We start from the raw sequence: 27127 nt of genomic DNA, 5'->3' as shown, positions 1-27127 counted from the left end.
GTGCCTCTCTTTCGCTCTCCAGGAGCTCCATGGGGGCCTAACAATGTTAGGTAATATCATAAAATGTCTTATGGCTATCAACAGATAACGCTTTTAATGATCCCCAACTATGACAGCTTGACATCGGAGATGGAGAGAGGGGGAGAGGGGTTGGGTGGGTTAGGGGGAGACACTAGTGGTAGTTGATGCTAAAACGCCGTTAGGAAAACCGCTCTATCCATCCCGCTCTCTCCCGTTCCAGTCAAGAGCAATTAGAGCTTGCTTTGTGCGGCAGTGGTGGGGGGTGGCGGGTAGGGGGGGTTTGAAATCGGTCTCATCGATAGACCACGCCCATCGCTAATATGATTTCCATGTGTGTGCGAGCGCATGTTCGATCGCGATCGCTCTGCTCTGTGCTGCTCTGCTCTGCTCTGCCGCTCTGCTGCTGCTCTCATTTGTATGGCTCGCTCGCTCGCTCACTCTCTCGCTCTGCTGCTCTGCATTGGTCAATGAAACGGTAACATATATATATATATATATACAGGGGGCCTGTACATAAGCGACATGGCAATATAGTCCGGTCTCGTTTTGGCCCACGGGCAAACGGGATCGCGTTCGTTTATTTATAGCACACGAAGCAACGAAGCGACGACGACGACGACAACGACGACGCGAAGGCGAATGAGATTGTGTGTGAGAGGGCGGGCGACCGACTCTCACTCACCACAGACGCGGCTCTCTCTCTCTCTCTCTTTTCCCGGCTCTGTGTGTGAGCCGCTCTCTCGCTTTTGGTTATGAGTATGAGTGTCATACTGGTTATAACGGTGCTCCGATTGTGTTAATCGAGCCAATCAAATGTCGTAATGAAGTCTTTTGCATTCCCCCTTATGTGTGTGTGTGTGTGTTTGAGCAGAAAAAGTGCCATACAAAATGGTGAGAGTCGGGCCTGAAATCAGCTCAAATTTAATTGAAATTATTATTGAAATAAAACTAAAATTTGTACAAATATTTGGAAATATTCTACGAAAATCGATTAAAAATCTTTGCTGCGAGTGCGGGGTGCACTGCAGTCCACTGTTAAGTGTTAACATCACTCAAAGCCACAGTTTGAGATTCACTCAAACACCCTCTGTGTGTTTGTGTTGTGCTGCTCTCTCAATCTGCCCGCCGCTCTTTAGGTAATGATGAGGCGCATATCAACCGTTAGAGAGCAGTCGACAATCGTCTTCTTCCTCACAAACACACACCAGCTCGCTCTCGCTCTCTCCCTCTCTCTCTCTCCCGCTACAGCGTTTGTCGTTTTGCAAGTCTTTTGTTTTTGCTTTGCTGAGAGACACCGACCGACCGACCGACCAGTTTTCCTTATCTTCTTTCGTATATTTGTTGTTCTTTTTGGTTTATAGCTGTATCATCTCCCCGACGCTGTTGCTGTTGCTGTTGCTGCTTTTCTGGTAGCCGAAGCCTCTGCTACCGAGCGGCGACGAGCAGCCACCGAGCAGCCACCCGATGATGCCTCTGCCGACTTCTGCCGCCTCTGCATATAGCATCTGAGCAGCCGGCAGCAGTAGTCTAAGCCCGAGTTTGCAGAACTGCTGCTGCTGCTTAACATCAGTCTTTTTCGTCGCACGCTCGATCGCACGTCGCACGTCGTCGTCGTCGCTGTCGCTGCTTGCCTGCCTGCCTGCCTGTCTGCCTGCCTGCTGCTCAATTGCCGCTCGCTGCCGACGCTGTTGCAGTCGCTTACGTTATTATTTTTGTGTGGCCTACGTTGCGTTACGTTACGTCCCTTATGGGGGCGCACTCGATCGAATTTTGTTACTGTTAAAACACACACACATGTACGACTGTATATGGAGCAAAAACCGCAATAAATAGAGCACTCGATAAGCGTGAGCCAGGGACCGAGCTCTGCGGGACCGATCCTGCAGAGCCACACCAAAAAAAAACCCGGAAGGGCGGACGGACATCCATAGACAATCAATCCCCCCAAAAAATCAAATCAAAAATCTGCCCGGAAAACGGAAATTGTATTATTTTTTTTGTTTGCCGACATGTGATATATGCTATATTCGTACTTATAACAAAAAGCACATACAGATACAGATACAGTTACAGTTACAGTTACAGATATAGTGTGTATCTGTGTATCTGAAACATGCTTCACGCTTGCCCCAAAGTTCTAAAAGTCAAGTGCAATACAACAACAACAACAACAACAAAAACAACAACGACTACGAGTACGACATCTAACAACTCTATAGGACGGCTCAAGTGACGTTTTATTGGCGCAAGGTGAACACAAATAATAGCTTAAAAAAAAAAAAACAACAACAAAAATCCACACATACACACAAACACACACACGCACGCACATACACAAAATACAGAACAAATAAAGTACACAAAAACCAAAAACAAATAAAAAAAACAAACAAATAAAGCTCAAATCGTAGGAGAGTTCAAAATGTGCTTCTAAATGAATTTCTTAAATTTTTTTTTTCGACTGGAGATAAAAGCGTAAAAAATCTATTTTGTGCTTAAATTTGGATTAACATTTAAGAAACGAAAAGAAGGTAAGTTCAAAGGTTAATTCTAGTACAAAAAAAAACGGCACCAGCACACATTTTTTTTGAGATACATTCATCATCGAGCGAATCATAAAAAAAAGCGCGACAAAAAACGAAAGATTAAGATATGGAAATATATAGATGGATGGTTGGTTGGATGGTTGAAAGATGTGTTGATGGCAGCGGCGACATGGCGAATTTCATTAATGAAAAAAATGCATAAAAAACACTCGAAAAAAGGGCTTGCCCAGAGCTTTAGATACCCTACCCAAATGGCGATATCCGAACCGTAGAAAGTGGCAATAGGAAATATATATAGAAGGCTTTTCTTTAGGGTTTTTTCTAAGGGTTGTAGGTGATAGCTGTAGAAGGGTTTTGAGCTTTCGAAGGCTTTTCTTTGGGGGTTTTTCTAAGGGTTTTAGGGGATAGCTATAGAAGGCTTTTCTTTACAAGTTCTTCTAAGGGTTGTAGGGGATAGCTATAGAAGGCTTTTCTTTAGGGGTTTTTCTAAGGGTTTCAGGGTATACATCTCCCCCTTTTTATTATGAATACCCCGTATTCGTAGGGTATTGCCAACACCTCAAGGAAGATGGCGTTGGGTAGATAGCACTTGCAAAAAAACCGACAAAACTGACGGAACTCTACTCTGCCCCGACTGTGGCAGTGTTGTATGATTTGATTATACAAAAACCATATAGTATATGTACACACCCAAACACACACACACACACAGACACACACACTGTTGTATACTCTGTAGAGGAGTGTATTGGAGGGCAATGCATAGGTTTTTGGTGAGAAAGTTGTCTCTCCCTCGCACTCGCACTCGCCCTCTCTCCCATCCAAGTGTTTTTTTTTTTTTTTGTTGACCAGTGTGCACTTTTTAGTGTGGCCATAAAACATGGGGCTAGATCAACAAAATAGCAAGCAACAACAACAACAACAACAACAAGGGCAGGCAACGGGCAAATAAAACCAACTTTACGACTATATAACACAGAATCAATGTAAGTCATGTATCTGTATCTGTATCTATAGGCATATCCATATGTACATATGTAGATATAGACGATCGGTCGGCTCGATGTTTGCTTTATAATGCAAATATCATGCTAAGCTCTGTATTTGCCACAATATTTTTCGTTACAAAAATTCAAAGGGGGGCAAAACACTGTGCGAAATGCCAGAGCAGGAAAGATCGATACAAAAATAAATCAAATCCTTATGACAGATGCGTTTCCATTGATTTACAGCTTCCTAAGATGGATATAGGTCTTAAAGAAGGATCGGATCCTATATATGTGGCCGCTTGAGAAATCGGATTTAATGAACGACTGATTTTCCAAGTAAAAATCCTCTTTGGATCCCTCTTTAGACTCCTGTTTAGACTTCCCTTTAGACCCATCTTTAGACGCCTCCTTAGATCCTCTTTAGACTCCTCTTTAGACCCCTCCTTAGACCCCTCTTTAGACTCCTCTTTAGACTCGTTGACCCTCTTTAGACTCCTGCTTAGACCCCTCTTTAGACCCCTCTTTAGACCCCTCTTTAGACCCCTCTTTAGACCCCTCTTTAGACCTCTCTTCAGACTACTCTTTAGACTCCTCTTTGGACCCCTCTTTAGACTCCTATTTAGACTCCTCTTTAGACTCCTCTTAAGACTCCTCTTTAGACCCCTCCTTAGACCCCTCATTAGACTCCTCTTAAGACTCCTTAGATCATCTTTAGTCTCCTCTTTGGACCCCTCCTTAGACTCCTCTTTAGACCCCTCTCTCGACTCATCTTTAGACCCCCCTTTAGACCCCTCTTTAGACTCCTCTTAAGACTCCTCTTTAGACTCTTCTTTAGGTTCCTCTTTAGACTCCTCTTTAGACCCCTCTTTACACCACCCTTTAGACCCCTCCTTAGACTCCTCCTTAGACTCCTCCCTAGACCCCTCTTTCGCCCCCTCCTTACACCCCTCTCTGCCCCTCTTTGCCGCCTCCAAAACTATACAAATTTTGCTCAAAGTTTCCCTCATTTCGATGCCCCTTTCTGGTTGGGGGTTCTGGCCGTTTCTTCGAGTGCATTTCGCCTTGACTGGGCCTCAAGTCAAACGAAGAAGAATCTAACTTGGATTTGCTTTTTGCAAGTGTCGCAAATATTGACAGATCCCATCGTACACGTACACCCCGTGCCCGTGCCCGTGCCCGTGCTCGTGCCCGTGCTCGTGTACTCGTGCCCGTGCCCGTGTGCCCGTGTACTCGTGTACTACTTATGACGAGTGCCTTGCACATACATGGGTTTGTTGTGTTCTACAACTGGCCAGAGTGTGTGCACTTATTCCAGTTAGCTGCGCCACCACTCCAAAGATTGTTTTCTTGCCCGAGTTTGCGGCCTCAGTCTTTCGTTCGTCCGCGGATGTCCACACCCGCCGGGCAAGTCCCTGGATGGCTGTCAAGAGCTGCACCAAAGAAATTAACACATCAAGGTCGTGTGGCTGACTTGTTGCACATCCTTAAGGGGGCAACGCAGCCGCACAACCGGAAGAGCACAATCTGTTGAAAGCAGGGCAGGGCAGGGGACTCCGACTGGAACAGGGACCGACCAAGTGTGAAAGTATTTAGTGTGAGCGCGCAAAACACGCTTCAAAAATATCAAATGCAAATGTGGCAAGCAGACAACAGCAAACACCTGTTGCCAGTTAACATGCCACACACACCATATAGGAGTACCACAAAGCACGAGCTCTGGACAGACGGTGGCCCAGGACGGGCTCTGTCTTCTTTTGGGGTCTGGGGCTCCATAAGTGAGTCACAGCATCCCGCAGTCGTTGTTCTTCTTGGGTTTTTCTCTCTTTTTTTTTATAGGTGCAGCAGCTTCCAAGCTCCCCAGCTCTGTGTTTGCATTGTAATAAATATCGAAATTATTATTATTAAAACGAGTATTAGCCTGGCAGCCAAATGTCAGAATATCTAAGCAGCCAGCGGTTTGAAGGCGAATCTTTTGGTCTTGTTTGGGGCCACAAATGGGAACATAATCGATTGTTGATTGGGTGCTCTCAAGAGCAATACTTTTTATGGTAATGGGAGTCGTTAAACTCTCAAGTAAGTTCTATTCTATAAATGCTGTTCGCATTTATGGCCAGGCATATCGATATTCAATCGATTGTTTTGACAGCCACAATCAAACGACGATAGCACAGGCGATAGATATATAGATTGAACGACGATTAGTCGGGAATCTATCGAAGGCAATCGATAATGATCGGTCTGGGGCTACAAATCGATAAATATAGAGAGATTTATCGATTAGATACCTAGAGATGCACATTTTATCGCTGATTTATTCCATTAAAAACAACGCCAGTATGCCAAAGCCATTGAATGATTGAGTGAGAAAAAAGTCATGAAATATTTATCGATGTTCCATCTCTAATGCACACACACCTTCCATTTTGCCATCTCTTGCAGCCTTCCAGCCAGCGAGAGAAGCCCCAAGATTACCATAATGATGAATCAGGATAATCCATACGCGGTAAGCTCTCACTCCCCATTCCTCACGGTATTTTTTTTATAACAACAAAATAATAAATATTTTACGAGCTAAATATTGAGCAAACCCCCCGCTCCCGCCGCTCCACGCCCCAAACCCCAACCAACATGCCATAAAAACCCACCAATTTTTATGAGAATAATAATTTTATGTGGCGACAAAGAGCAGGAAAATAATAATTATGTTTATGCCTGAAAATCGTTTGCATTTTTCAAGCATTTTGATAACGGGGAGGGGAGATGGCAGCGGGAGGGGTGGAGACGACTCTTTGCAAATCAAAGCGCTTCCGCATTTTCAAATGAATTTATGAATTATGGGGTTTGGGATTTGTGGGGGATTTGTGGGGGGTTTGGGGTATGGGATGGCCTAAACCAGTTTAAACACACATGAAATGCTGGCGAAACAACGGCGAAAATATTTAAATGATGTCATAATTTTAATAGCCAAAAGACACTAACAGAGAGAGGGAGACAGACAGAGAGAGAGAGAGAGCAAAACGATCATCGTAAAGTAGGAGAAGAGTCACCTGTGCCTCGGACTTGGGCTTGGGCTCGGTCTTGGGCTCTTTTTTTTTTTTAAATTAGATGCAGATCAATTAGTAAATCCATCGAGCAGTGCGTCCGTGTGTCTTTTTGTCTCCAGAGCAATCCGCAGAGGGGTGGCAGGGGGACAGGGGTACAGGGGTACAGGGTAGCCATATAGAGAGCGAGAAAAACACGTAAGTTGGCCGCTAACATGGCACTAAATGTCAATATTTGAATATTAAATTTTATTTAAGTGCATTTTTTATGATTTTAAGCTGATTTTCGTTTAGTCGATCTTCGATCGTCGGCCAAAAAGCCCAAAAAACCAAAAAAAAAAAAGTCAAAGCCATCCAATGGCTGTGGCAAAGAGGCGGTCCCCCCTGTTCGTAGTGTTAATTAGTTGAAATGTGAGACGATAAACTAAATGTTTGATTTAAATGAAGGCAACAACAACAACAACAACAACAGCGGCAGAGGCGGCGGCGACGGCAGCACGAATTTGGGCCACTTGGTAGCATTAGCTAATAAATTTATGAATTTTTGAATATGGAATATGGAATGGAATAAATATGATACAAGAAACAAGTTTCACACAACGCAGCGAACTCTGAAGAGTGAGGAATTTATTTTCGAATACCAGCTGGTCTCTCCCTCTCTCTCTGCCTCTCCCTCTCCCTCTCTCTCTATCTAGGGTTTATAGAAGTTCTACATTGAAAGTGCTTTTTGAATGCTTGCTAAATGAATATCATATGTCTTTAAATTGAATATGAAATGAAGCCCCTACAAAATATGATATTAATTTATTGGTATTTAAAAAAAAACCATGATACTAAGCCACACTGGGAGAGAGGGAGATCATACACCCATCGATAACTGCTAAGCCGCACTGGAAGAGAGAAGGGGAGCTCATACCCCCATCCTTAGCTGCTAAGCCGCACTGGGAGAGAGGGAGATCACACTCCCATCGATAGCTGCTAAGCCACACTGGGAGAGAGAGAGGCAAATCATACCCCCATCGATAGCTGCTAAACCGCACTGGGAATAAGGGAGATCATACTCCCATCGATAGCTGCTAAGCCGCACTGGGAGAGGGAAAGGGAGCTCATACCCCCATCCTCAACTGCTAAGCCGCACTGGGAGAGAGAAAGGGAGATCACACTACCATCGATAGCTGCTAAGCCGCACTGGGAGAAAGGGAAATCATACTCCCATCCTTAACGGCTAAGCCGCACTGGGAGAGAAAAGTAAAAAGGTTTTCTTCAGGAAAAGGTTTTCTTCACTAAAATCAAGATTTGGGAATATTCTCGGCCTCACCCTCGAAGGATAACCAGGAATATGCCGAATATCCCTTAGAGAAAGCTTTGAAACTATTTCCCTTCTTTTAGCAGACCAAAAAATCTATAAAATTGCCAAAAAGAATCTCCCAATGAACCTATGAAATGTGTTACCTGGCTAATGAGAGAGAGAGAGAGAGAAGCTGAGACAAAGGCAAAAGATACAGAAATCTGCATTAGTCGGGCCATAAATGTACGGCGTGGAGATTTACGAGCAATGTTCTTACAACATCTCCATATTGCCACGACCTTCGTTACGGATACGATCACGCCTCCAAAACACACACACACACACACAAGTCCCGCATCAGGAAAGGAAAACTAATTTCCCAGCATTTCCAATGGCAGAGGGGGAGGGGGCTGGGGTTGGATGGGGCGGTATCCAAAGCGAAAAAATGCATTACAATGTTGTGATGCATGTGAGAGAGCTACGATCTGAAGACCTGGGGCTTTTGTGTGCCTCGTTTTGGGGCACACACGCACATAGCACGGCTTTTCTATTTGCATTGGCAGCAGGCCCAAGCAGCCAACAGACGGTGGCCTTTCGGTGCTGACCATTTTGGTCATAAACATTTGCGTAATGGATTTTTCTTCATATTTTTTGTTGCTTGGCGGCTGCCACAACACACAAAGTAAATTAATTACGAGCCTTACGGGCCAGTGGCAAATATTTTCACGTTGCCCGAGCGTTTCGGGAAATTCTCTCGCTCAAAAAGCAGAAGCTGCCACGCGGGAAACAAACAAACAAACCAAAAAAAAGGAAAAACAGAAGCAGCAGGCAGCAGGCAAATTAGCAGCAGAGGCCCCAAAAAGTTGCACACACACACCGAAATGTAATTACTGCCACAGCAACAACTTGTGGCAGGCTTTGTGGCAATTTTTGTGGTGCAGAACCCGACGGGAACTTGGGCCATTTTTCACATGTGCGTAGCCTGTTTTTTCGGTGAGACCAGACGGGAGATGGGAGACGATGAGAGGCTGTAAAAAGTTGGTCCGCTGTCGTTGGGGGCATTTCCTTCTCATGCCTCCATCTGGGGCTCGTCTTTTTTTTTGGTGGAGGCACGGCACATCCATGTTGCGGTTGATAACTCAATTAGAATGTTAAATTTATGTTCGCAACAAGAAATTAACTTGCAATTAGAAAATGCCTCAGAACGAGACGAAAGACTCTGGACACGAACTTGGGGCCGCCGCCGTCTGAAATACCCTTTCGATGGCAAGGGCGTGGACTCTCCCCCTCTCTCCCTCTCTCTCTAGATCTGTAGAATCTTTTATGGTACAAATTCTGTGCCCGAAAGTATCTACAAATCTGCATCTATCTGTTGGCCAAACGCCATGGCCGAATGGCTATGACTGGCTCGTAAAAGTTCTTCTAGTAATTATCTTGGGCACAGAAATAAATTTGAAACAATTTAGCAAAAGAAACTAAAGACGGGCCTACACTCGGTAGAGCCGTAGAGCCGTAGAGCCGTACAGGTAATTGCCAGAGCAATGTGTAGGGCAGAGAGAGACGTCTCTCGGGAGACAAGTCTATTGGCCATGGCTTTGTTGTTGTTGGCCCGAAAACTAATGATGATGATGCACTGCACGCATTTGCACTATTTATAATTCGTGAGCATCCAGAGAGAGAGGGAGAGAAAGAGGATTGAGTGCCAAAAGATCAATGATCAATCCTCTCGAGAGGATCCTTGATGACTCTACTAGAAGAAGGAGTGGAATGGAGTGGGCTTAGCAGCAGACAACTTCATTTGTTTGCAGATACATTTCAGTGCCAGCCACAGACAGATCTTTCGATTTCTGGCGGAGGCCGTACATGTGTAATCAGTTTTCGGGAACGGCCAGAGCTCCATCTCCATCTCCATTTCCATTTCCATTTCTGCTGCAGCTCCCTCTACTCTCATGATTAATGAGCGAAATTAGCCAGGCTCTGGCTGTGGCTATGGCTATGGCTCTGACTGTGGCTGCTGCAGGCCATCACCGAGAATGCAATAATGCAGCCAAAAGATCGTTTCGTTTCGTTTTGTTTTGTTTCGTTTTGTTTCGTTCTAGAGTTCGTTAGGCAGCAGGCCTCTTGCCAAATGACTTGGGCAGCGAACTTGAACGAACTACACACAATTACACTGCCGCTTAAAAGTAAACTTCCTCCCAAAAAAAAAAAAAACAGCACAAACTTCCCTCCGCGATCCGAACAACGATGGAGTGTATCTCTATGCATCATGTCATTATATCCGCCATCCAACACACAGCAAACACACAACTGGATAACCTTGACAAAAATCCTACAGCTGAATGCATTAGTAGTTCAAAGCGGCAGCAGCAACTTGCAACAAGTTGGGGCCTGGGATCGCGGGCCTCGCGGACCGCAGCAAAACAAAACGCTATTAAACTTCTATTATTTAAGTACTACATTGTGCACTGATACTGAAAACGAAAACGAAAACGAAGCGAATCTCAATCTAAAGGCAAAGACCAGACCAGACCAGACCCGGCGGATCGTTCGGTGGGTCGGTCGGTGGGTCGGTCAAACGATAATGAGACCCCGTAAAGACCGTCAAACAGAGAACCCCCCAAAAGACTCGCCAAGACTCTGTACTCTGTACTCTGTGGCGGACCTCTCCGCGCCTCGTCTACCTAACAGAGCAGAAATCCCAAAGCGTCGACAGCAGAGCGTACTTTGTTTTGTTTTTCTTTTCTTTTCTTGTGCAAAATTATGCAATATTATGTAATTATACAGACAATCAGCAAGTGGCAGGGGCAGGGGCAGGGGCAGAGACTGCTCCTCCTCGTCTTCCTCTCAGAAATCTCAAAATGATTGGAGAGCATTATTTTCAAATTAGCGCGTGGCTTAAAGATACGTTTTGTTGGCAGTAGTTTATGCCCTTACTTTGGCTGGGCAGAGACCTACCTAGCTTGGAGATACTTTGGTCTGCCTGTAACCGAGTTCCTTGAGGTCTGGCAGCACTGAAAATCCAAGCGATGGGCCCAGTTCCTTGGGTATAGTCTGCTCTTCGGTCCAGAGACGGGCCTGGGGGGCTTTCTGGGCCAAAGAAAGCGGACAAATTCGAGATTACTTTCTTCATTCCTGGCTTCGAATCAAATCTTTTATGATTTCTTAAAGATTCTATTAAAAATTATGGTAATTTGTATGGTATTTAGATCAGGCATAGTTTCCCCTCTGGCGTGCCGTTAAATTGATTGGCTTTTCCACGGGTTTACAGATCAATTAAGTTGCTTTTGCTCCCCCGTCGATTGTAAGAGCATTCCCACAGCGACTTGGCCCCGTCGTTTTTGGTGTCCCCCCCGTCCCCTTGCCCCCCCGTACCTGCCTTCATTCCGCTTTTGCTTTTGCTTTCGATTTCAAGTTCAACACTTTGCCGCTGCCGCTGTTGCTGCCACAAATAACTGTTCCAACTGGTTGCCCCTCTGCCACTTTATTACGCCAATGGAATCAAGTTGGCGCCTAATAATAATGCTTCTGGGCCGAGGGGGTCGAGGGGGGGCCCTGCAGTTGCCCTTTCCTCAAAGAAGCGTAACAAAATTGTTATAATTTTCATAAAAATAATAGCAGGCCCCTCTGTACTGTACCGTAGTTGAAGTTGAAGTTCGTTTCGTGGTTTTTGGGTATCTTTCATTTGGCTTAAGGTCAAGGTTGTGGCTGGGGTGGCCTAGGGGGGGCCTAGAGGGGGCTGCTGGGATCGTTTATTGGAGTCAAGTTGCCGTGGTAGTCGCATAATGAGCTGCCAAATTGTTCGAATTGTTTTCAAGTCAAGGCATTACACATTAAAACAATCCCCTACCTAACCCTACCCCGCCCCCCCAACAAGATTCATCCGACTTAATCATGAAAATTAACAGAGAAGTAAGCCCCCCCACCTTGGCCACCCCCTCTTGCCTTGCCAAACGACCTCTGCACGATTGTGAGGGGGTAAAAAACTAAACAATTTAGCTTTGCAAATTGAATTAAATTTATATAAATTGCATATACTATAGGCCATGGAATAGAATAGATGCACATACCACATGCCACATATATATATATATATATACCATATATATATCGAACGAAGATCATTCATGGCATTGCATGTGCGACTCGAGCATCATGTCCGCTTACATTAGACGAGACGAAACGAAACGAGATTCCATCTCTCAGATACAGATACAGATACAGCCGCTGTCGCTGCCGCCGCCTCTGCCTCTGCCTCAGTTTTGCGCTTTGGGGGCAAATTGTGGCCATTGTTATATTAGCTGTTTATTTTTAAAAGCGCACTCGAACAAATGCCTTTTGCTATTGTTATTTCTATTTCGATTCCACACACAACACACACGTGATGCTGCTCCCCTCCGCCCTCTCTGATCGGCTCCCTGCCCCCCCTCTCCACCGACCCCAAAAGATGAGCTTTGGCATTGATCGAAGATCGAGCAAAAAAAACATCAGCCAATGATATTTTTTATTTGTTTGTCTCCTCCTACCCTCCCCCCTCCCTTTTCGGCGACTGACAGTAATTCCCACACTAGACCTCCCTCCAGTTCTCAAGTTAATTCCCATTTAATTCAATTATACATATTTTGTTGTTTTTTTTTTAATGGAAAGTGAAACTTTTACTGCGGGAATGACATTGACTTTATAGAAAGGGAAATTGCCAAAGGTTTCTGATGGAAAATGAAACCCCCATAAATACCCATAAAATCCACAAAATTCGAATCATTTTAGATCTGCATCTGCATTTGCTCTTCCAGCCGAAATTCTCATTGGAAAAATCATCAAAACTTGACTTTCCTTTCGCCTGCCTGCCTCCCAATCACTCTCCCTAGAACTCGCCATAAAGCAAGGCCTGCCGACCACTTGGCCATAAATCACCTCCAGTAATTTTGCCACCAAAAACCAAAAACTTTTCCACAACAACAACAAAAACGGGGTGAAATGGTTGGTTCCCATAGTGCGGTCTGATCTTCGGTTAGCACCACCAAACCCAACGGAAAACCCATTCGAGGAAAAACAGTCACAAATTGCTCGTTTCGCAAAAAACAGGCAACAGTGGCAGGGGCAGAGGGGGCAGAAGGGGCAGAGGCAGAGGGGGCAGAAGCAGCAACAAGTAGTACAAGCATTTCACTGTGCACTGCTCTTATTTAATTGACTTTTGACTCCCCCGAAAAATCCGAAAATTCGAGAAAAGCAAAAACAACAAGGAAAATCAGTGAGGGGGGGTGGGAGCTGCAGCTTAACTCCGCGATAACAACAACGAGAGACAACAAAACAAATAAATCCCGCAATACAAAGAAATAGAAGCTCGAAACAAGCAAAAAAAAAAAAAAAAAAAAAAATTGAAGAAAAAAAAAGGAAAAAAAAAAGAATTGTCTGCGAGGCGCAAGTGCAAATAAAACGAGGAACAACAACAACAACAACAAAAGGAGAGGGAGAGTGGGTGTGTGAGAGAGACACATTTACTTATCGGTGGAAAGAAAGAGCGAGAGAGGGAGAGGGAGAGAGAGAGGGGGAGCAGGAGAGAGCGGGGGTGGCAGAGAGGAAGACACATTTACTTATCGCGCCTCTTTTCAACAAGAAACGGTGGCAACTCTGCCAACACACACACTCCAACAAGACTCCAACAAAAAAAAAAAGAAAAAAAAAACAAAACACATGCAAAATTGCACGGCGTGGGGTTGCCAGGGCAGGCAGCGGCAAATCGAACGAAACAGACTTCTTTCTTATGCTACACTGAGAGAAAAAAGCCACCAAGTTTGCAAAGAAGCAACAAGATTGAGATATTCCCCAAAAATAGACTCTCTTTGTCTTCCTCTTTGCTGAAAAAAACCAGCCAGAAATGTTATCCTTTCTCTCAGTGCTGTGTTTGACCAACTTCTGCTCACTTCTGCCATTGCCTTCGCCTTTTTGCCGGCTTCTAATGATCCAATTCCCACGAGCCGCAACGCCGATGACACTGGCTGTTGCAAGGTAAAGGAGCTGCTGCAACCGAGGCTGTGGCTCTGGCTCTGGCTGTGGCAGGCAGCTGGTGTAGACAACAACCACGACGACGACGACGACAACGAGGAGCTTCCAATGCAAAAAAAAAAGAAATAGAAGGTGGAGGTTCGCCTCTTGGCTCTTCGCCTGTTTAAACAACTTTCAAAGTTAATAGTCTGCCCGGCGTCGAGACGTTTTGGCCGAAAAACCGCACACCGCACACCGCCAGAGACAGAGCCATGGCCATAGCCAAAGCCATAGCTAGAGCCATAGCTAGAGCCATAGCTAGAGCCATGGCTAGAGCCATAGCTAGAGCCTATCCAAGCGACCAGCAGGAGTCCCGCGAGTCTCTTTCATGAATCATTTTTCTTGGGGGCAAAGAAAGCGGGCTGCCTGCCTTCCTGCCTGCCTGCCTGCCTGCCACCGCCTAAAACAGCCTCCACACACTATCCATCTCCCTCTCCCCCTCTGTCTCCCTCTCTCTCTCTCTGGCTTTGCCTCCTGTCTGCTGCTCCTCTGGCGACTGTTGGTGGGCTGTTTGGTGGTGTAAATGTTTTGCAAGTTGGCTGTTATAATTTTGTTCGGCTTTTATGGCCTTCCCCCCCCCCCCCCCCCCTCCCCGACCCCCTCCCCACAGCACAGCACACAGCGGCAGTGGCAGTGGCAAGGGTGGCCCCCGTCTCGTCAGATGCGGCGTATACGTAATGTGAAAACTGTTTGCTAATTAAAATGGAATTTGAATTTTTTTTTTCCTTCTTTTTTTTTGGGAAAGAAGCGTGGGAAGAATTTTTAGAAAAGTGACAGGAATACACAGGAGACGCCAGACGGCAGACGGCGACAGGAGCATGTGTGGGAGGAGAGGATTGATTTGCAGAGCAAGTGTGAGGAGGAGTCCAGGCCTCAAATTTAGAGAAAGTAAGATCTCAAATGCTTTGGGAAGTGCCAACAAAAAGGCAGATCGGAGCCAAAAAAACCTTTAATTGGCGGCCAAAAGTTCTTAAATTTGTTCATTTCTTAGTTTGCAAATCCGCTTCACCATTTTTAGTCATTCCAAGCAATCATTCATTCATTTATTCATTCATTCATTCTCTGCCCGAGCCATTGATCCATTGATCCATCGATTCTATTCCGTTTTGTCGCTCATCCTCTCTGCGATTTGTCTGAATTGTCGCTGGCTTTAGATTTATTTATGGCCCGATTCGCATATGTCAAGTAGTCATGTGCCACATGTGGCATGCAATTTTCCAAGCACTTTGCTCCACTAATTTGTTGGCCTTTTTTTTGTTGTGTGTGGGATTTGTGGGTTTGCTGGTGATTAATTTCACCTGTGGCTCCAGGGGGGGGCCCTCCCCCCCTCCCACTGCAATACACTGCAAACAAAAACGAGTGTATCTCCGGGGTGTATCTATGTATCTGTGCAGTCGAGAGCCAATTCCGTAAAGACGCGCACGCCGAAATGTCAAGTCAAACACTTGTAACAACCAACAGGCAACAATTGGCACAAGTTTGTTATTTTTTTTGCCTTTGGCTTTGCTTTGGCTTTGCTTTTGCTTTTGCTAACATTTAAAATTGTAACAAATGCCACAGCGATCGGTGAACGTGTGGCTGGCAGCCAAACAACATTGAGCATTGCATTAGTGTCTCTGTCCAGAGGAGGGGGAGGGGGAGCAGGAGGGGGAGGGGCAGGGGGAGGAGGAAAAACCTCGCACATTTTGCACGCATTTGCATAACGAGAAAACAGCAAAACGGCAGACGGCAGACAGCAGATCGACTGACCTCTGGATACCCTTACCTACTTCTTTCTCCAGGCTCCAGTCTCCCCCCCCCCCCCCCCCCCCCCACTACCCCTTCTCGCGACCCTTTCTCTCGACTCTTTTGACGTTTTCCTGTCAATTTTTCAAACATAATTTCCACCATTTGGCCTTTTTTTCAACGGAAATTGCACAAACACTTGTCACTTGGACGCTGGAAAGTAGCAGCCACAGAAAATTTCACATGAGCTCATAAAAATAGTTACAAATTAATTATAATGACAAAACAGACAAGAGGAGGGAGGCTGAGAGGGAGGGAGGGAGGGAGGTGGGGAGGGGGTTTGAGCCGCATTATAAATCCAAACATTTCCTGCTTGACAGCTTGAAGAGGAGCGCTTCGGCTCTAGACGGCTCTAGACTGCCGTAGAGCTCTGATGATGCTTCAGATGTTGCGTTGCAAGCTCTGTTAAGCGCTTTTCATCATCATCATCATTGCAGTTCATAATTATAGTGTTTGGAGCAGCGGCCGAGACGACAGACAGACGACAGACGACAGACAACAATTAGCTAAGTAGAAAAATCAAAGGCAAAAGCAAAAGACTTGAAACGATGATGGATCGAGGGGCGTAGGGGCGTAGGGGCGGAGGGATGCACTCCAGTACTCGCAAAATAAGGGCGTTTTTCGAACCTAGCAAATTGTCAAACAGAACATAAATCAATCAAAAATCACATCGCAAATGGGAAATATTTCAGCAAAGCTCTCGCTGCACAAACTATAACATAATGCAACATATTGTCGGGGCACACGCATGCCACAGAAACAGAGAATCAGAGAAACAGAGAAAGAACTGAGAGATTTTGCTCTATGATTGATCACTCCCCAGAGGCGCCTCGAAACAAGAAAAAGGGCCCAAACCCCGTACAATTCTCATGTGTTTTTTTTGTGATTTTTGACAAATTGCCTGGGCATCAAAGGCCGCGTGACTAAGCAGAGAGGCAGTCATGGGAGGAAGGAGCAGGAGGAGGCAGGAGGCAGGGAGGCAGGAGGAAGGAGAGGCAGGAGGAAGGAGAAGTGTGTGTGCAAATACCAGGGAAAGCAAAAGAAATGCGTGTGCAGCTGAAAACCGTGAATGCCTCAAGTATTTTCTGACAGACAGACAGACAGAAAAATCATATCCCACACATGCGATATAACAATTTTGACAAATTCTAGTCTGCAGTTAGAGATCCACGGATCGGCACACGGGGGAATAAACGTGTTTTGCCATTGACTCCATGACTCATGACGATTGTTGGCCATCTCTGGCCGTTTTTTGTTGGTTTTTGCAGCTGCCTTTTCGGAAGTAGATCGCTTTAGATGTGGATTTTGGATTTTGATGAGAGAAAAGTCGTCCAGTGTTGAGTCAGGGACTGAGTCATGCTTCGAAAGAAAGGCGGGAGAGTCTCTTGATCAGATGTACATAGATCTAAAGGCAAGGCCTCTGTTTCAGTACTCAGCCACAGTAAGGCAGGAATTTAATGATAAATGCATGCCTCGAGTGTTGAAATAAATACTATAAATAATAAATAATAATATTAGAAATAATAAATAAATATTTTGAATAATAAATAAATAATATAAATAATAAATAAACATTAGACATAATAATAAAAAAAATAAATAATATAATATTTATTTATAATAATAAATAAATATTATAAATAATAAATAAATTTTATAAATAATAAATAAATATTATAAATAATAACTAAATATTATAAATAATAAATAAATATTATAAATAATAAATAATAATAAAAATAACAAATAAATATTATAAATAATAAACAATAATATAAAAAATAAATTAATATTATAAATACAAAATAATAATATAAATAATAAATATAAATAAATATTAAATAATAATATAAAAAATAAATAAATATTATAAATACAAAACAATAATATAAATAATAAATATAAGTAAATAATATATTTCATATTTAAATAAAATATATTTCTAGCAAATTTATATACATATTTAAGCAAAATATATTATATTTATTTTTAAGTGTGATATTTAATTAAATTTGTCCACGTCTGTAAGCCTCTGTATGCGCTGTTAACAGGGCTGTAAGGCCCCGTTGAAGCTCTGCTAAAGCTCTGCTAGTGTGCACGTACAAAGCTGCAGCATTGAGGGAAGATCATCATCGGATGATGCCACAAGGCAACACCAACACACAACAGAGGAGGCCACAAGGCAACCGCCGACCGTCTAGAGTCATGAATTCGTATAAAAAATAAAACGAAAAACGAAAAAACGAAATAGCGAAAAACTAGAACAATTTGTGGCCCAAACAAAAGCGAGGCAATTGCTTTTGTGCGCTTTTGTGCATGATTTCATTTTAATTAAATTATGTTTTTGCCTGTGGCCCCTGCGTTATATTTTATAATTGCATGGAGGGGGGTGGAGTGGCGGAGGGGGGGATTGAATGGATGTGCAAATTTGTATTCGCGAGTACGTAGCGCCAAGGTCGTTCAGCGGGCAATTATCATAATTTTTTGTTGGCGCGCGAAAAAAAGAAGACCACGTTTTCGACCTGGTCTTAATGGCACTTTGGGCCGGCTCTTAACGGCTCAACGCCGCGACGTAGCTGCCGAAACTGGAGTAAACGTGCCTCTAAATGAATTTTAATTTTAATTTTAATAATTATAATTATAATAAGCCATCCGCATAGCCATTGCATCATCGCGGAATGAAAAATTATGAATTCTACTTGCTATTTTTGCTGTTTGTTTAAGGTTAACAAGCAAGCGAGCCACAAAACAGAACAGATCCGACCCGATCCGAACAGAACATCAGAACATGGCCATAATTAATCACAGACCAAAAATCAACATCCACACACAGCATCCACTGCCGCACGGCTCATTGTGGATGATGACTGGTGGATCGTTTATTGTTTTTTTTTCTTTTTTTTTGGCTATTTATCTATTTTTGGTTCGCCACCAAAAAAAAAAAATAAGCACTTGTTGCATTTTTCCATCGAAATGGGGGAACTTTATTTACGAGTTTAAGTCCAACAACTAATTTAAAATAAAAAAAACAAGCAGTCATCAATATTCGGTTGCCGCCGCCGCCGCTTCCTCCATCAATAACTTGCGCACAAATTGCTTGACAAAGAGAACAATTATTTAATATTATTAATGCCGGAATATCTAATGAGCGTTTCTGTGGCGGATTTGTTGTATCTAATTTATAACACTTTCACTTAATCGCTGGGCTAATTGTCCCCGGCAGTCCCCTGCGCGCTCTGACCCTCTGGAGAGTTTTATTTCGCTCCGATTATGCAATATCTTCAACGAAAACCACAACAAAAACAAATTAAAACAAGTCTTGAGGCTCGAGAGGTTTACTCAAAGAGTAGGCAAAAGGCAGGGAATTTTAGTAGATTTTTTTCACTTAATAAATATAAAATATTTAGCTCCCCTTTGAAGAGCGTTTTTCGAAAAACTAATTTAGCAACCCTCTTTGAAAGCCCCCGAAATTATATCTGAGGTCTTTAGCCAAATTAAACGATCCCACAAATCAGGCCAGAGACATTTGAAATAAATTTAAGCGCCGACATTCAACAGGTTCCGTCCGAGAAGCGCGAGAAGTACCCTTGATGCAGAGCAGCCCCAGAGCCAGAGCCACAGCCAGAGCTCTGTTAATTAACAGAATGCGGATGAATGTTAAGGCGAATGTTGGCGTACAGCTAAGGAGGATCATCTCTGTTAAGGGAGAGGCAGGGCAGGGAGAGCTCACTCGAAAGGAGGATCATCTCTGTTAAGGGATATGCAGGGCAGGGAGAGCTCACTCGAAAGGAGGATCACCTCTGTTAAGGCAGAGGCCGGGGCAGAGGGCACGCTAGCTACAATCTATCTATCATCTTTGGCCCCGTCCGAACATCTCACACCTGATGATCGGCCGTGTCTGGAATTTCTGTCGGTCGCTGTTAAATAAATGTTTATTGCTTTTTAATATTGCACATTGTCTGCATAAATTTCACAGTGCAGTCTCCCCCCCACCCCCTCGCTCTCCCTCTCTGTGTCTGCGATTTAAAATCAAAGCAAATCTGCTGACAATCCAGCAACAGCCTGTTGAAACTTGAAACTCATAATTTTTAATTTATTTTATGTGATTTTTATTTGTCGATTAATCCGAGGGAAGGCATTCAGGCAGCAGCCACCAGCCACCAGAGACCCGAGACCCGAGAGCCAGTGCTTTATGAAAACCTAAACGTAGACACAATTTATTTCCTACCCAGAGAGAGAGAGAGGTCCGGACATCTTCGAGAGCTCTCGAGAGGCTCTCAACACATAACACGAAATCAGATTAGCATGTTTTACAGCGCGAGGCATCCCACCCCAAAAAAAACCAGCAAAAAAAAGGACTCCCTGGCACTGGCAGGCATTCTTTTGGGGACCAGAGCAGAGCAGGGCAGAGCAGACCTTCTACTCTGTCGGGGATCTGCTGGATTGTGCGGAGAAAAGTGAATGTGTTGAATGCGCTGAATGGCGATGGTGTCTGGTGTGCTTTCTCCCCACTTTGTAGTGTGCCAGAGTTATGGCCCAGAGCATCAAATTGGAGTCATCTCTCAGAGAGGGAGAGAGGAGGTACTTGCCACTTGCTGGCTGGAGGGCAGGAGATTGTTCCTGTGATCGTTTGGGTATGATTCTGGTAATCCCTACAAGATCCTCCGCTATCTGAATCCCACCCAAAGCCGCCTGTCTCCCACGATCACCACCTGCCTCCGCCACTGCCACTGCCTCCTGCCTCTGCCTCCTGCCACTGCCTCCTCCCCTCCCTGCCGTTCTCCGGCTCCCATTGCATGTGCGCGTGTCATCAAAAGTTTTTTGGTGCTGTGCTCCAGTTAACCGGCTACAAGTGGCAATAAGGAAAACGCAATGCAACGACCATTCCCTACCAAACGACGACGACTGCAAGCCGGGAGACCCCCGACTCCGGGCTGGGGGCCCGGGCCCAGGCTCTCTGCAAAACAACAATTGATGGCAATTTGTTGATAAACATTTCGCTCGCAATAAATAAACAAATATTCCCTGGGCCCCAAGGGGGGCGGGAAGGAGGGAGCAGACCATAGCCATATAAATGCAAATGTTGCTTGTTTGCTCAACGTCCCTCCACCACCCCCCCTTCTCTCTCACCCTCCCTGTCTGTGGTGTGTGTGTGTGTGTGCTTTGGGGCAATTTTTCATTTGATTCCATCTTCATATTTTATTATGGGGCCCCAAGAGAGTCTAGTCCTAGTCGTGGAGTTCATGGCCAATGCTTGGGTCCTCCTTTTGGGGGCCTCTCCATCGTTTCCCCATTTCCATTTCCATTTGTCGTCGTCGTTCGTTGGTTTTTCGTTTGATACCAATTCCCCGATATGACAAACTATGTTTGCATTTTAATTTTTAATGCGTGTGAATTTCGCTGGCGGCTGGCGGCTGCAGCGAAGGATCTGGGAATTGTTGGGGCTTTGGTGGGATTTGGTGGGGGCTTCGAGCTCTAGATGCTCGTGTCATGATTTGCTGTTGCTTTTAATTGAAATTTTATGAATTTATTGCCTTTGCCTTAGTTTTTCCATTCGATTGAAGGTGGATTCTTGTAGGTGGAGTGCAAAAAGGTGGGAATTGGATGGGGTGGTTGATGGGGGGGGCGGGCGAGGGGGACGGGGGTATCCCATCCATATATTTCACTATTTCTTACCCGATTCTCATGTTTCTTTTCTCATTGCAGATGAATCAGACGTGCAAGGTGTGCGGAGAGCCGGCGGCTGGATTCCATTTTGGTGCTTTCACATGCGAGGGCTGCAAGGTGAGTTGTTATCGGTTATCGATGGTCGATTGTCGATGGTCGATATGGGGCAAAAACGAACTATTTCATGCCGTTTAATGACGGGGGTACCATTGCAAAGAGACTATTGGATGATGATTAGAGTCCTCAAAATTATTAATCAACTATCGATATTATTTTTTTATCGATAATTCAATTTAATTTCACACATTGATATAATTTACTAGTCGATGACACTGTCAATTATAACAATAATCGATAAATATCGATAGGTATGCCACTTATCGATAACACTTTCAATTATAGCCATAATCGATACTTATCTATGGGTATTTTTCTGTGTGGGACATCTATTATTATCGATAGGTATGAAACTTATCGATGACACTTTCAATTATAGCAATAATCGATAATTATCGATAGGTATTTTTCTGTGTGAGAAATCGATAATTATCGATAGGTATGACACTTTAAATTATGGCAATAATCGATACTTATCGCTGGGTATTTTTCTGGGTGAATAGTAATCAGAGCACAAAATGCCAACCCAATCATCATTGATCGCCAATCGATAAATTTTGATCGAAAGTTATCGATTAATTTCCCACAATTTGAACTCTCGTCCTCTGGCCTGGTCAAAAGCCGTCTCGCATATCAATCGATGCCATTTGTGAGTCAAATAAATCGATTTTGCCGACACCGACGCCGCCTTCGTGATGCCAGAAAAAAACCGCTTAGGCAACAAAACAGCAAAAAACGAAACAGAGTTATGAGGCCATTCTCCCCCCGCTCCAGCGAATCTGTAGGAATGTTGTAGAGAGGGGCGGGAGGGTTGCATGGGAGTAACAAATGGATGGGCCCCAGGCTAAGGTCAAAGTTAAACAAAGCGCCCCACAAATAATTGATTTAAATACGAACGAAATACTCCTTTAATGGTGGGATGATCATTTTGTGATCTCCGTTTCGCCGCCGAGTCTTGCCAAGATCTGCTGTGCCCACGCCAAGGAGAAAAGGTCAACTAACGTACAATTTGTAGGTCAGCATTATTTGATTTGTGTGTTAGGCCTCTTCCACTCTTCCACTCTTCTACTCTTCCACTCTTCCACTCTTCCACTCTTCTACTCGATTCACTGCTGCTGCTGATGGCGTGGGGGCCTCCGTCGCTTGGCTAATTTAACGCCCACAAGAAAAGAAGACCCCCCCCCCACTCACCCCCTCCGCCCCACCCGAAAAGAGGACGGCAAAACAAACAAAAGTGAATCTGCCTTGGATGCACAGAAAATTGCTTGTAAATAGTCGGTTCTGTCCGTCCATCTGGTTTTTTTTTTGTTTTTTTTGCTGCTACTTTTTTGAAACGAAACTGAAAACTCCTCTACTCCGTTTCCATTTCCATTTCCGACCCAGTAATCTTGATGCCCAATTAACCTTAAAAGTGGATTTTCGCATTGTGTTTTTTTGTTGTTGTTTCTTCAGAGTCGCTGCCTCAAAATGTTTCCTCCATTCAAGAGAACAGCTCCACCTACGGACGACTGCAGACAGAGTCGGAGAGGAGTCGAAGAGTCAGTCCGTCTCTCCGTCTCTTCGTCTCGCCGTCTGTCCCTTTTTTTCTGTTTTTGTTGTTTTGTATTTGCTTTTGGTTTTTGGTTTTTGCTTTTGTTTTTGGTTGATTGCAAAGCCAGAGAGGGAAGGCAGCGATGCAGTGAAGCGTTCGTTTTGGTGATTTACTGCCAACATTGCAACTTGGCATAAGTGTTGCACAGCCATAACCTTTGCAACATGCTGCGCGCGAGACGAACAACAAGCGGCAGCAACATGTTTCGTCTGTTTTCATGGCTCCATGGCTCCATGGCCTGCTCTCCTCCGCATTGAATTAAATTGTTTGTTTGCTTTGTTGCCAATTGATTGTCGTGGTGGCTGCAGTGGTGCCGCTTTGGGGAGTGTAGGTGGCTCCGTTGGAGGGTCTTTGGGTAGCCATCGATGAATCATCACAAAAAATTTAATGAGATATTATTGTTGGTTGGTTGAAAAGTGTTCCCATTCAATGACATCACGGTCTGGCAGCAGAAGGTCTCGACCAAAGGAAACCACTTGAAAAAGAGGAGGAAAGAGAGGCAGGGCTCCCTCCAAGGCCAAGGATAGCTGGGAAACCATCTTAAGGCCTTCAAAATGTGTATTCGAGAGGTTTTTAGTGGTAGTAGTGGCGCCCTCTATCGATCTGAAATAGCAGAATATCCGTATAAAGATCTACGGATCAAAAAAACACTTTTAAAACTCGATTCGAGCCCGGATTGTAACCAAAAGCATCAGTTTGAGATGATAATCTGCAAGTGGCGCCCTCTGGGATTCAGATTTGGGGCTTAAATCAGTAAAGGACTCTTATCTAGAGGATAACCCGGAGAAATAAGGAAAGTGGCGCCCTCTAAGGGGCACCGTAAAGGAGTAATCATCAATGATCAAGGATCAAGGAGTGATCATCAGTGATCAGTGTGATCAGTGAGTGATCATCAATGATCAGCGATCAGTTAGGGATCATCTATGATCAGTGATCAGAGAGTGATCAGTGATCAGTAAGTGATCATCAATAATCAGTGATCAGTGAGTGATCATCAATGATCAGTGATCAGTGAGTGATCATCAATGATCCGTGATCAGTGAGTGATCATCAGTGATCAGTAAGTGATCATCAGTGATCAGTAAGTGATCAGTGATCAGTGAGTGATCATCAATGATCAGTGATCAGTAAGTGATCAACAGTGATCAGTGATCAACAGTGATCAGTGATCAGTGAGTGATCATCAATGATCAAGGAGTGATTTAATCATCAAAAATTCATCTATTAGAATGCTTGATAAAAAAAAAAGAGGAAACACAAGGAAAAGGCGATTCAGATGGCGCCATCTAGGGAGAGATCCCAGCAAAGGAAAGCCCTCTAGATAGGGATAATGGGAGTGTGCAAAATCACAAAAAAACCAAGGATTAGACCCCGTTGAAAGACGAACTTGAGATGTAAGCGTATCTAGAACTTAGTCACCTCTTTAGAGCTTAAACCCACATGGAAATCCACATGGAAACGCGATCATTAATCTCCGATTTGTCTGTCCTTCCCATTTCAGTCCTTCTTTGGCCGCTCGTACAACAACCTGTCGTCGATCACGGACTGCAAGAACAACGGCGAGTGCATCATCAACAAGAAGAACCGCACCGCCTGCAAGGCCTGCCGCCTGAAGAAGTGCCTCATGGTGGGCATGTCCAAGAGCGGCTCCCGCTACGGCCGTCGCTCCAACTGGTTCAAGATCCACTGCCTGCTGCAGGAGCAGCAGCAGCAGGCGGTGGCCGCCATGGCGGCGCATCACAACAGCCAGCAGGCGGGCGGCGGCGGTGGCGGTGGCGGCGGCGGACCGAGCGGCGGTCCTGGCGGAATGAGTGGCATGCCGAACGGGGTCAAGGGCATGTCCGGCCAGGGCTCGGCGGCTGCTGCGGCCGCGCTGGGTATGCTCGGGCATCCCGGCGGCTACCCCGGACTCTATGCGGCTGCCGCCGCTGGCGGCGGGGGTCCCCGATCGAAGGAGGAGCTCATGATGCTGGGACTGGAGGTGAGCGGCGACTACGGGATGCTGAAGCATCCCTCGGTGGTGGCCTCCCCGTCCGTCAGCTCTCCCGACTCCCACAACTCCGACAGCTCCGTGGAGGTCTCTGTGCGGGGCAATCCGCTGCTCCATTTGGGGGCCAAGCCGAGCGCCGGCGGGGGCTGCGCCTCCACTCCCGGGGGAGATGCCAACCAATCGACGAGCACGGCGCCGGGCAGGCCGCCACAGCTGCAGCAGCGCAAGGATCTGCCGACGTTCCACCTTCCGCTCCCCTTCCCCGGCCTCGGGTCGATGTCTGTGATGCCGCCGCCCCCCTTCCTGCCGCCCTCGCACCTCCTCTTCCCCGGCTACCATCCCGCCCTCTATCAGCACCATCAGGGTCTGCTGAAGCCCACGCCCGAGCAGCAGCAGCAGCAGGCGGCCGTCGCCGCGGCAGCCGTCCAGCATCTCTTCAATTCGAGCGGCGCGGCGGGACAGCGCGGATTCGCACCGACAGCCGCATCCTCGCCCTTCGGGAACCACCATCCGCTGGAGGAGGCGCCACCGGGCCACCCGCACAACCACAGCAGCAGCAACACCAACAACAGCCAGAGCCAGCACCAGCACCAGCACCACATCCTGGCCAATGGCGGCAAGGGAGTGTCGGCGGCGGATGAGCTGACCAAACGCTTCTATCTGGATGCCGTTCTCAAGTCGCAGCAGCACGGCAGTCCGCCGCCGATGGCCACCAAGCTGGCGCCGCTGCAGCACACCAAACAGGACTATTCCATATCCGCTTTGGTGACCCCGAACTCTGAGAGCGGCGGCGGCGGCGGCAGGGTCAAGAGCAGGCAGAGCAATGGTGGCCAGGGGGAGGATGCAGCGAGAGAGGATACAAGTGATAAGGAGGAGAACGTGGATGAGACAGAGGATGAGCATGACGAGGAGGAGGAGGAGGAGGAGGAAGATCTAGTGGTGTCCATGACGCCTCCGCATTCGCCGGCGCAACAGCTGCAGGACCTCGACCACGACCACGACCAGGACCTGGCCCTGTCCCCCTCTGTGGCTCAGGATAATCCCATTGATTTGAGTATGAAGACCACGGGGAGTTCTTTGAGCAGTAAATCCAGTTGCCAGGACATCGAGGTGGAACCGCCAGAGCCGCTGTCCAGCGATCGATCGGAGAAGATCGAAGATGACGACGATGCAGTAGAGGAGGAGGAGGAGGCGCTGGAGGACGAGGACGAGGAGGTGAAAGTAACAGCCGAAGATGGGGACGTGGACGAAGAGTATCCAAAAGAACAGACCCACAAAAACAACAAAAACAACAACAACAACAGTATCAGCAGTAACAACAATAACAATAACAGTAATAATAATAACAATAATAATAATAACAATAGTTTAAGTGATAATGAGGCCAATGATACGATCAAACGGAAACTGGACGAGCTGATCGAAGAGGCATCCAGCGGCAAGCGTTTGCGTCTGTCGGAGGCGTCGCCCGTCAAGGCCCTGGCTCTGGATCTAACCACAAAGGTCTAGGTCTAGGGCAACTATCGAACTCCACTTCCTCCTCCACAGCCTGCCCCTCCAGCTCGTGCGTTCCGTTTGAGAGGGGGTTTGGGGGGGGCTTTTGGGGGCTTGAGAGATGTTATCACATCGTTTAAAACAACTAACCAAATGGCCAAAATATGCAAACGGCAGACGGCTAAAGGAGGAGACCCCGCCACGCCACAGACACAATACGCGCATTGATTTGCATATATATAAAAAAAAAAAGAAAAAAAAAATAGAAGAAAAGAAAAGAAAAAAAAATGTATAACACACGTTTGATAATTTTATTCAGAGTTTGGAATTATAAACAAATTTTTCGGTTTAGAATAAATTTAAACCACAGCAACAACAACAACAAAAACAGAAAAAGAGATGGAAAAAATTGTAAAACTGTAGCACAAAAATATATGCCGAATTTTTTTTGTTTTTTTTTTTTTTGCATAATATCGTAGTGGAATTTGTAGATACATAAGTTTTTGCTGTAAACCATATATAAATATTAAATATTAGCTATTTAGATCTAGTGTTT

The 27127-nt window shown here is 45.4% G+C and overlaps 1 protein-coding gene across 1 annotated transcript; it reads left to right on the top strand.

Moving 5' to 3' along the window:
* The first annotated feature begins 1633 nt into the window (after positions 1–1633).
* On the top strand, positions 1634–26811 carry LOC108153053 (knirps-related protein). Its single transcript, XM_017282824.2, has 4 exons — positions 1634–2552; positions 5996–6059; positions 21419–21496; positions 24589–26811. Exons 2-4 carry the CDS (start codon positions 6033–6035, stop codon positions 26584–26586), a joined length of 2103 nt encoding a protein of 700 aa, XP_017138313.1. The 5' UTR covers positions 1634–2552; positions 5996–6032; the 3' UTR covers positions 26587–26811.
* Positions 26812–27127: the final 316 nt, after the last annotated feature.

This window comes from Drosophila miranda, chromosome XR (assembly GCF_003369915.1).
Source record: "Drosophila miranda strain MSH22 chromosome XR, D.miranda_PacBio2.1, whole genome shotgun sequence".
NCBI classification, from domain to species: domain Eukaryota; kingdom Metazoa; phylum Arthropoda; class Insecta; order Diptera; family Drosophilidae; genus Drosophila; species Drosophila miranda.
The sequence above is the reverse complement of the archived record's forward strand: the minus strand, read 5'-3'. Positions and strand labels throughout refer to the sequence as shown.